A 12234-nucleotide genomic window follows, 5' to 3' on the forward strand; every position below is an offset into this window, starting at 1 on the left:
TAACACACACACAGCCTTGTAAAACATACCAGTCAACTCTATTAGTCATGCTATGATTGCTGGGTAATAACCAGCAGCAGTGGAGCAGTAGGGTACAAAAGATGGGCACAGGGGCACAAGACAGCAGCTCAGGAGGTTTATTCAAAGCCAGCCTCAGCAACTTACCAAGGCCCTAAGAAACTTACCAAGACCCTGACTCAAAATATAAAAAGGGCTGGGCATGGCTCAGTAATTAAGCGCCCCTGGGATCAATCCCCAGTACCAAAAACAAGATGGGTCATATGGCAATTAGCATCTAACAGCCATGACATACAGGTCTTTCACCCTGCTATCCTTTTGATTGTACCCACAAGAATGTTTCTTCTTCTTTTCTTTTTTTTTTTTTTTTTGGTAGTACTAGAGATCAAACACAGGAGGGCCTTATGTACAATGGGCAAGTGTTCTACCACTGAACCACACCCTACCTCAAGCCAAGATAATTTTTAACTTAAAGAAAATTTATTTTCTACAAAGCTGATGTAAGTAAAACGTGAGTTCCACAATTATGTTCCACTCTTCTCTATATTGATTCGCCCAAACTTAGTAGCTACAATGGAAAAATGTAGGTGAAAGTTAAAATTTTTTAAATTTAAACTCATCTAATATTTTAAGTCTTTTTCTAGATCCCCTAGATCTAGAAAAGCTTCCTTTGTCCTGACCTATGCTAATAACTTCTCTTCTGAATGAATAAGAGCAGGTGTTCCTGCACCATACCACCCACATGCTCACTGCCTCACCCTCTGAGAGCTACCTAAGCAGAGCTTGACCATAACCTACACAGTCTTCTCTTATCCAGCCTCTACCCCATCTTCTTCAGGATGAAGTTCAAAGGCCACAACTGCCCAAGCTTTCTGCCTACCTTGCTTCCTTCCCCCAAACCAGTATGTCAGGATCTCTTCTTCTTCTCCCCTCCCAAAGTCCCTTCTCTGACTCAACGACATAGAACTTTTTTCCTTTGAGTCTCCACATTCATTTTGGTTTTCACCACAACATTTAAATATCCTCAAGATATCCCATCTTCCTCTCTCTCTCTTTTTCTTTCTCTAATGCCTCTCCTAGATATATCTCCCTCTGAGGCACTCAACTTGCCCTTTTCCTTCCCTTCACTAAAGTTTTTAAATAAAAGTCAATGTTCACCATGTATGCACTTCACCCCATGTTATTTCCCAGCTTCCTATAATCTACGTTACTCCTCTATGACTAGAAGGTAATAATAACTCTTGCTAAATCTGAAGGACTTTCAGGTCCTTATTTTACTTAACTATTCTGGAGGCATTAACCAATTCTTCTGAGATCATCCTTCTCGCCTATTTTCCTCCTACTTCCATAACACTATTCACAATCTTCACTCTCTTTTGGACTTCTCTATCCATCTGCCCTGGTGGCTGTTTTTCATTACAGAAGTTCACACCTCCTGAAGCTTCCTACCAGCTCTCTGAGTTGTTCTCTCTTAGATATCCTCAATTGGATATGGTCCAACATTTCCTTCACTCTCTTCTTCTCAGATTGTACTCCTCCATGTTGATTCCCAATCTTGGCAATAGGTAATGGTTCACATCACATACCTGGGATTAAGAATGCTTTCATTTCTTTCAAAACACATCCCATCAAACCTCAAAGTTCCTGGGAGCTATCAAAGTATGTCTATCTCTTTATTCTCAGAGCCACATCTACCACCTTAGTTCAAACCTTCACCAAGACTTCAGCAAGTCTCCTAAATGCCAACATGCCCCCTTCCAAATACTACAAAACGCCACTAATGTGATATTCCTAAGATATACATACAATTCCATCACTTCCTCTGAAACATGCTTCAAAAATCCCACATTCCTCAACATAACATAACGGGCTACTTAAGATCTGAAGGTCCTAGGCTGACACCTGTTTACTTTTCTAGTCTCTTTTGGGGTCACTGCTACCTTTGGTATGATGAATAGGATAGTAATAACTCACAGGCCCTATATATGTGCCTTGGTCACTTCCTGTCTCTGTGTCACCACACATGGACTTCCTCTGTTTGGGAAGTACTAATAGTACGTGACTGATTCCCAGTGTTCCTCAGGACCCACAAGAAGGCCTTCCCTGCTGTTGCCCTTACCAGGACTTAGGAATACTTGGTTATGCTCAAATATATTGCTTTCAGTGGAAAAAAAATCTTGAATTGCAACTATATTGTCTGCTCATTTCTCTGTCTCCTCCACTTTTACTCTAAGGGCTATAACTTATTCATTTGATCATCCCCAATGCAGAAGTTCAGGAGCTAGCACATAAATGTCTGCTGAAAGTGAACTGTAGATTTATGTGTATACAATAAAGACAGACAGTATAATGGTAGTTGCAAAGGATAGAGGGAAGGTGGAAATGTTGCCAAATGGATAGTTTCAGATTTATAAGATGAAGACAGTTATGGAGATTAATTGTAGTGCTAAATGCATAGCATTATGATTATATTTAATTCTACCAACTATACACTTTTTTAAATAATTCTATTTATTTATTTATTTATTTATTTATTTTTCTGTGGTGCTGAGGATCAAAACCAGTGCCTCACAGATTCTAGGTGAACACTACCACTGAGCCACAACCCTAGCCCCAAACTATATACTTTTAAAGATTAAGATAGTAGATTTTATGTTATGTGTATTTTACCACAATTAAAAAATATATTTTTAATGAACATCTAATATTTATACACAACACTGGTATTACTTATGAATGAGGAAATACTGCCCTCTGGTGGTCAAGTATATTATCACACCAAGAATACATGTGAGACTTGTTTCACAAGAAATAAAATAAAGCTAATCTTAACCCAGTGCTGGTAGTTACAAAATAACACTACTATGTAAAGCATTTCTAACAAAGAAGAGACTAGTTATCTCAACTCATCTTCAAAAATAAAAAAGAGTGACTTCTAAAAGAACTGAATGTAAAGTAATGCTTCTGAATAAATATATAACTTTAGTCAAATAAATACAAAACTACCATTTGGACCTCTTTCAAGTGACCTGACCGTTTGAACTAGTGATGTTTTCAGTTTCTTTTAAAATGCTGCTTATATAAAAAAACACTTCTGAAGAGACAAATGGCTCTGGGAAACTTACCAATGTCATAAGCCATGAAGTCTGAAGAGAAGCATTTGGCACCATGGCTCATGGATGTGTCATTGTGTGTATTTCCTCCAAACACCAGCATGGTTCCACTCACTATCACAGCTGTGTGCAAGTAACGGAAAAATCGGCTGTCCTTAAGAATGGTCCTTTGAGTTTATTGAAAAATAATAAATATAAGGTTAGTTTTTAAGAATAGTTATTTATCTGCTAATGCAAACATAACCATTTTATTAGCTTCAAACCCAAATGTGCAAATACTTGCAGAATTTTCCTTGTACTTAGCAGCTCTCTCAACAAACATGTAAAACTTTAGAAACTTATAAGAATTTTGGCAAAAGATATTAAGATCCTTAAAATGTTAATACCCCATGGTACTATGTCTCCACTTTCTGGGCAGAAATCATATGAAACAGAGAGAGACCTATGCAAAATACTAATAAGACAAAAGCTAGAAACCAAAACTTCCAATCACACAGGCTCAGTATACTCAGATGAAAAAGTATTATAAAGTCACTAAAAATGATGATTTTTATGACAAAATGTAAATACGTTTTCATGGGCATGGTCTCAAATATGTGAGGAAATACAAAAAGAAGAAAAACATTGCTTTAAAATTACATGATTTCATAACTCAGACTAGCTTTACAGTTGTTAAAATCAGAGAACTTTTTATAAGCTGGTCTCTGGTTCAGAGTGAAGCGAGCTCTATCAATTAGGTATCAGCATCCTATTTGATTTTATTGGAATGATACCAGTAGCCGACCCCGAGGGTGACACTTGGATCATCAAGACAAAGTTCAAAACTGAATATATCTTACTGGAGGTACAGCTCAGTGGAGGAGCACTTGCCTCCCATGCATGGGTTCCATCTCAAACATCACCACCAGAAAAAGAGAATATAGTTTATTTAATTATAAATGTGTATACAAACTCAACTATGTAGTTCACTCCTTAGGATTCTGAAGGGAAAAAATTTTACTGTAGTGTTCAGTGTATGAAAACTGGAAATCAATGCCCTAAAACCAAGCAGTTTCATGTTACAAAAATAGGATAATATAACAAAATAAACATCAGCTAATTTATTACCCTATGCTTTTTCCTAATTTCTTTATATACAATGCTAAACAGAATTACCTGCCCGGTCTGAAACAAAAAAAATTCAGCAAATATATTTTCCCAACAATTGCCTCTATAGAATTCACAATTTTAAGCAAAAGCTCAAGAAAAAGCACCCACCACATCTGGGTGTCCACATCGTATCTGTAGAGGTCATCTGCAAGCCGGTATTTATTGGCACTGAAAGCCTTGTAACCGCCGTGGACATACAGGGCTTTGGTCCTGTGATCATAAACACTACTGTGGCCATAACCCCCTTGCACAAGGGCACCCTGGGTTTGCAAAATACTCCAGGTGTTCCTCTCTGGAAAGGGAAAAACAGTCAAAAGCATGCAGGTTCCCCTTCTCTAAAATGCAACTTCAAAATATCTCACAGATGGAGAAGAGATTTCAAGAGGGTTAATACATATAATTTTATCTTTCTGTCTAAAAAAAGAAATCCACTTAAAACTTGTAACAAAGCCATATGGTCAACTCCAATCTGTTACATGTTTTGATGTTCTAACACTCTATATAGGAAAACAATTTCATTAAATTTAACAAGTGAGAATTTAATTCACTATGGCCTTTAAGTGACCAATATAGAGGTGTATATTATGGGCCAACTTTATCAAAATGTCAATTATGACTGATACTCCCACTAAACAATAATAGATAAAATAAAATTTAACCAAAGGAAAGATTATATATTAAGGGAAATTCACACTCCATTAAACCAATCACTAAAGGGCCATACAAGTTCTTTTCCATAGTATTTGTAGTTCTGAACTATTTTCATTGATTTTTAACAACCAAACTATTCAGTGCCTTTTTTGGCTCCTTGCATTGACACTAGCACATACACACTACAAAGGGGCATCAATAGCCTAAATTTTACTGGTTATACCCGTGTAATCTGTGTTTCAAGATGAAGAACTGGATCTAGGTTAGCTTGAATATTGTTTAACATCCTAAAAATAAAGGGAGAGGTTTTTAAGTTGATGTTTAAAACATGTCTATTAGAAAAAAAATATACCTACCCAAGTCATATTCCTGTACATTGCTTATATATCCATAGAGTGGGCAGTGACCAAAGATAACCAGCATGACCACCCGGCCACTCTTCAGTGTTACAATGTGTGCTGAGTGTCCAACCACTGCATACTGCTCCTTTGCCTTTGGGGTCAATAATACCCATGATTCGTTATGAATATGAAACACTCTCAACTCATTGGTCACATTGCCTGTTGAATCAATTTTTCCTCCATACATGTAAATATTATCCTAGAGGAAAAAACATAAACAGGATTTTAAAAACATTAAAAATTCAAATCTGAGGGGCTGGGATGTGGCTCAAGCGGTAATGCGCTCGCCTGGCATGCACGTGGCGCTGGTTTCCATCCTCAGCACCACATTAAAATTAAAAAAAATAAAGATGTTATATCCACCGAAAACGAAAAAATAAATATTAAAAAAATTCTTTCTCTCTAAAAAAAAAAAAAAATTCAAATCTGAGAACAAAAAATAACCAGTTCAAAAACCTCAATATTGTTCTCAGCTTAAAAAGTATTAATGGGCCATTCCATGAATAATTAGGAAGAGGATATGCAGAAAGGAACAAAAATAAGCAAATCTGAGGGGCCGGGGATGTGGCTCAAGCGGTAACATGCTCGCCTGGCATGTGCGGGGCACTGGGTTCAATCTTCAGCACCACATAAAAATAAAAAAATAAAGATGTTGTGTCCACCGAAAACTAAAAAATAAATGTTAAAAAATTCTTTCTTTCTCTCTCTCTCTCTCTCTCTCTCTCTCTAAAAAAAAAAAAAATATATCAAATCTGAGAACAAAAAATGACCAGTTCAAAACCTCAATATTGTTCTCAGCTTAAAAAGTATTAATGGGCCATTCCATGAATAATTAGGAAGAGGATGCAGAAAGGAACAAAAATAAGCAAATCATATTTTATGTCTCTAAAACTTTGTCATTTTCTTGGGCTTGCTTATGAGATCTTTTACATAATAAAATAACTTGAAAAAATAAAGTTGCTTCATCCTACCACATACCTCCAAAAATGGGAGGTGAAAATTATTATTTAGTTGCTTGACAATTCTTGGCTAAACCTGGAATGGCATAAATGCTAATCAATACTTTTTAATCTACAGTTCTAACCACTTGGTATCACAATCAATAATATCTCAGTATGGTTAGATCCATTAAAATCTCTTGGGTTCAAGAAATTGCAGCTTCAATTCCATTTACAACTTAGCCAATCAAATAACTCCCACCGCCAAAAGAAAGTCTGCCCCAATTAAAAAAACAACATTCAATAGCTTTTCAACTGCATAATACATAAATTAACTGAGGAAGAGTCGAGTTTCATGCTTAGTACAGAGTGCGGGTATTTTTACCTGATATAAAGCCAAAGAATGACCATATCTAACAACCACATTGTTCACAGAATGGTTTAGTGGAAGCCATTCCCTAGAAGCAAGGTCATACCTACAAAACAAACAGATCAAATTTTTATCCAAAAGACAAAACAGAATATCTTGTACTCTTTTATTTGTAACAATCCAGTTTTGAGATGTTCATTAAATCAAGGACACAGGGAGGCACCAGTTACCCTGGCAAATGTTACTGACACCTGAGCCCACTAGGTATCTGAGAATTCAGGAAGGGACGGTGGACTACATAGCACTGGGACAAGAAGGAAATAAAAGTCTGGTGGAAGCTTCTAATGCCTCTTCTGAAAATCTCTTCTGTAGTCTAAATCACTTGAAGATTGCATCATACTAAAGGGACTTAAACTTAATTTATTACAATAACTTTTCCTTCAATCCATCATAAAAAACTGAAGATAAATAAAAGGAAATTACTAGAAAATTTCCCTTTTCTTTCATCTAATTGATTTTAGTCATACTTTTAAGGAAGGCTGAATATATTATAGCATTTCAATTATACTATAAATTTACATACTGATCTTTTGAAATACAAACATGCCAAAATGAAAATAATTTAATACTCTTGTCATACAATTTATACTTACCCTTGCATTACTAAATAATCATATTCAACATCTTAACATATTTAATTTTGAGTATTTTTTTTCGAGAAAAATATCACTGAGTTGCTATTATAAATCATACACATTCATTATGAAGAAAACAGCTAAAAGTTTAAAACACAACCCCACATTCTATTACCTAGAAATAAATATTATTAACAGTGAGTAAACAACATTCCAGTTATCTTTCTATGCACATAAACAGGGGGAAAAAGATTAACAAAAAAAATTTATATACAGGGATAAATCCTTAGATGATACTTTTAAAATGTTGATTTTTTTTTTGCATGGCGGGAGGCAACATTGTGTGGGATGGGGGTGGTACTGGGGAGTGAATCCAGGATCACTCTACTAATAAGCTACATCCACAGCCCCCCCCCCTTTTTTTTTAATATTTTCAGTTGTAGATGGACACAATACCTTTGTTTATTTAGTTGTTGTTGTTTTTCACGTGATGCTGAGAATCAAACCCAGGGGCACATGCATGCTAAGCAAGCGCTCACCGAGCCACAAACCCAGACCCATCCACAGCCCTTTTTAAAATTTTACTTTGAAACAGGATCTTGCTAAGTTGCCCAGGCTAGTCTCAAACTTGTTACCCTCCTGCCTCAGCCTCCAAAGTAGCTGGGATTACAGGTATGTGGCACCCCCACACAGATAAAAGTATTAATTCTAACTTTTCTAGAATTAATAGCCAAAAAAAAAAAAACAAAGGTCTTATTGTACTTTAAGTAAATGTTTCTTTTCTCTGAGAGTATACCTGGATAAACCAACTTTTTAAAAATTATCAAAAACATTCCTTTTTTTAAAAAAATACCTTTATTTTGTTTACTTATTTTTTTTAATGTGGTGCTGAGGCTCGAACCCAGTGCCTTACACATGCTAGGCAGGTGCTCTACCACTGAGCCAAAACCCCAGCCCCTCAAAAACATTCTTAAAAGAAAATGTTAGAAAAATTTTATCATAACATCATAGCGAAAACAGCTGTCTACCAATTAAAAATGAATTAATAAATTAATAAATCATATCCATGTAACCAAATAAACTCAAGCAATATATAGCAACAAAAATCTCAAAGAATGTTAAGCTAAATAAAGGACAAAAATGCAGAATATTATTTCTAGTTTTTCCCCCAGTACTAGGAATTGAACTCAGAGGCACTTGACCACTAAGCTATACTCCTAGGCCTTTTTTATCCATGTTTTTCAAAATCAGTACGTTATAGTTGTACATAACAATGGGTATCTTGTTGCGTATTCATACATGCACACAATATAACAATATAATTTGGCCAGTATCACTCCCCAGCACTTCTTTCCTTCCTCCCCATCTCCCACCCCCTTGGTCCCTTTCTTCTACTGAACTCCCTTTGATTTTCATGAGATTGCTCCCATCTTTCTTCTCCTTTTCCTCTCTAGCTTCTGCTTATGAGAGAAAATATACCACCCTTGACCTTCTGAGTTTGACTTATTTCTCTTAACATGATAATGGTATCTAGTTCCATCCATTTCTCTGCAAATGACATAATTTCATTCTTCTCTATGGCTGAATAAAACTCCATGCGTATATATCCCACATTTTCTTTATCCATTCTTCTGTTGATGGACACCTAGGCAGGTTCCACAGTTTGGCTATTATGAATTGTGCTGCTATAAAAATGGGTATGCACATATCACTGTAGTGTAATTACTGTAATTCTTTAAGAAAAATACTGAGGAGTGTATAACTGTGTTATATGGTGGTTCCATGACTACTCTTTTGAGGAATCTATAGATTTCCATAGTGGTAGTATTAATTTACAATCCCACCAACAGTATAATGTTCCTTCTCCTCCACATCCTTTCCAGCCTTTTTACTCTTGATGACTGCCATTCTGACTGGTGTAAAATGAAATCTCAGTGTAGTTTTGATTTGCATTCTATAATTACTAATAATGTTTAACATTTCTTTATATATTTGTTGGCCATTTGTATTTCTTCTTTTGAGCAATGTCTGTTTAATTCATTTTCCCATTTATTAATTGTATTATTTTTGGTGTAAAGTTTTTAAAGATTTTTTATATACTTTAGAGATACTTATCCAGCCAAGATTTTCCGTATTCTGTAGGTTCCCATTACACTCCTAATTGTTTCCTTCGCTGTGCAGTTTTTTAATTTGATGCCATCCCATTATTAACTCCTGGCATTATTTCCTGAGCTTTATGGGTATTGAGAAGTCATTGCCTATGCCTATGTGTTGGAGTGTTGACCCTATGTTTTCTTGTAGAAGTTGCATAATTTCTGGTCTAACTCCCAGGTCTTTGATTCACTGTGAGCTGATTTTTATGCAAGGTGAAAGATAAGGTCTAGTTTCATTCTTCTATATATGGATAACCAGTTTACCCAACACCATTGGTTAAAAAGGCTGTCTTTTCTCCAATGTATCTTTTTGGCACTTTTGTCAAGAAATGACTGCAGATGTGTGGGTTTGTCTCTGTGTCTATTTGTATGCCAGTACCATGCAGTTTTTGTTACTATAGCTCTGCAGTATAATTTGAAGACAGGTACTCTGATGACTCCAGCATTGCTTTTTTGCCTTAAAATTGCTTTGGCTATTCTGGGTCTTTTTTTTTTCTTCCAAATGAATTTTAGGACTGTTTTTTCTAGCTCTGTGAAGAATGCCATTGGTATTTTGATGAGGATTGCACTGAATCAGTATACTGCTTGTGGTAGTATGGTCCCAGGCCTTTTTATTATTTCAAAACAGGGTCTCACAAAAGTTGCTGAGACTGGCCTCAAACTTACAATTCTTCTGCTTCAGCCTACTGAGTAGCTGGGATTATACCTTTGCACCATCATACCCAGCCAAAATGTTGTTTTTTATGAAGACTACATAAAAATATATAGTAATTCAACTTTTTTTTATTGGGGGGGGGGGGCGGTAGCAGGGATTAAATTCAGGGGCACTTGACCACTGAGCCACATCTCCAGCTCTATTTTGTATTTTATTTAGAGACAGGGTGTCACTGAGTTGCTTAGAGCCTCACTAAGTTGCTGAGGCTGGCTGTGAACTTAAATCCTCCTGCCTCAGTCTCCCAAGCTGCTGAGATTACAGACATATGCCACTGTGCCTGGCTTTCAACATATTTTTAAGAAATGCAGGTGAACAACTGAAACCAAAATCAGGACACTACCTCTGGTACTTGAGAAGAACATACCAGAGTCCTCAATTGTATTCACAATGTTTTATTTCCCAGTATAGGTGCTAAATGCATTAGTATTCATTATATTTTATCTAAACTTTTCCTTTTCTCTAAAATATTTTGTACAAGATCTGAAGCAAATATAACAACATGGTGACATCTATTAAATGCAAATAACATATAAATTAGTATTGGCTATTTACTTTATATATTTTTGGAATAGTCCGTTTTTAAAAAATACATGAAAATTATTAAAGCTTTAGTGTTATTTAATCATTATCCATTAAGTAGCTAACTATTTAGTTTTATTAATTATTTTTTTAACTAATGTTGTTTGCTCAAGTTTTAAATGTTTACACAATTTACTTTTGGGCACTCTACTAGCTTCCTGCTTTGAAAGCTGAAAATCTTAGCATTAACATTTCAAATCCCATTTCTTCTCCCTATTTTTGTTATATTGACACTACATGTTCATAACATTCACATTCCATTCTATAATCCCATAGATATTACCTACAGAATCTGTGTCTGGGCTCAGGCAATCTTCTCGCAGTCATTCTACCATGACTTCTCCTTGAGCTCTTTAATACTTAATTGGCTGATTTCACAACCAAGTAGTATTTTGTAAAAGCAGCACTCATCAGGGCTGGGATTGTAGCTCAGCGGTAGAGTGCTTGTCTAGCATGTGCGAGGTACTGGGTTCGATCCTCAGCACCACATAAAATTAAGTAAATAAATCAAGGTATGTGTCCAACTACTTCTAAAATAAATGAATAAATGAATGAATGAATGTTTTTAATAAGCAGCACTCATATGCACTTCTTCACCTATTTGCATGCTAGCCTTACAAGTGAATGGCATGTTAGCTGGGTATAATATTTGAAGTCCTATCCTTCCTTTCTTCCAGAAAGTTGCAGATGGCTGCTCCCTTCAACATGGCTGAGTTTAAACATTGCCATGGAGGTATCTAAGGCCAGCTTGATTTTATTCCTATTATATGATTTGTTTTTCTGTATTTAAGTTATAATTCTCATTTTCTGTCTCTTTCTTCCTCTTCCTCTTTTGTCTGTCTGTATCAGATCTTCCTCTTTCTCTCCACCCCTACCCCACCCCCTGTGCCTTTTTTAGGACACAAGACTGTACTTTGTCAAAGTAGAAATAACTTAAATCTATTCAGGAAAATGTTTTTATGAAATTCATTGAATACCACTATAAAATGTTTGTAGAATTCTGGCTATGGAAGGTGTTTCATATAAACACATATACATTAAGTGGGAGTATAAGAGAAGAAATTTTTAAAAAGGAAGCAAAGAATTAAGTCTCTAGATGCTCCAATTCACGAATCTTTCAAGTGTCACAGAGGGTGCTAATCTGTACCTTAATATGTTTTGTTCCTCCTTAAGTTGTCAGTCCAAGAGCTGACAGGTGCTGGCAGGTGCCCACAATCTGGCATAGGTGAATTCCCAAAGATCCTTACATAATAGGCTGTCAATTTTTTTCCACAACACAGGAAAATACAAGACAAGAACAATATTGATAAAATATAAGAAATTCTAAAGACCACATAAATTATTCTGGGAGCCAAGCCTAAGACAACTGAATATTAAATAACTAGTTCTAAGATACAAACAAGCAGATAAGTAAGACAAACTTCAGCAATTCATACATAGGTATCTTTCACAGAACAGCCATCCCCTCACAAGCCCCTGCATTGTCTGGCAACCCAATGACCATCATGCTAC

General features: G+C 35.8%; 1 protein-coding gene across 1 annotated transcript in view; it reads right to left on the reverse strand.

Moving 5' to 3' along the window:
* The window catches only part of LOC114107518 (attractin), a 140610-nt gene that overhangs the window by 69807 nt on the left and 58569 nt on the right, over positions 1-12234 (reverse strand). Inside the window, exons 7-10 of the mRNA XM_034636196.2 lie at positions 6656-6746; positions 5288-5531; positions 4389-4572; positions 3144-3298 (exon numbers count right to left, since the gene is read on the reverse strand). Of these exons, the coding sequence (XP_034492087.2) occupies positions 3144-3298; positions 4389-4572; positions 5288-5531; positions 6656-6746 (674 nt within the window). The remainder of the gene's footprint in view (positions 1-3143; positions 3299-4388; positions 4573-5287; positions 5532-6655; positions 6747-12234) is intronic.

Source organism: Marmota flaviventris, chromosome 2 (assembly GCF_047511675.1).
Source record: "Marmota flaviventris isolate mMarFla1 chromosome 2, mMarFla1.hap1, whole genome shotgun sequence".
In the NCBI taxonomy this organism is placed as follows: domain Eukaryota; kingdom Metazoa; phylum Chordata; class Mammalia; order Rodentia; family Sciuridae; genus Marmota; species Marmota flaviventris.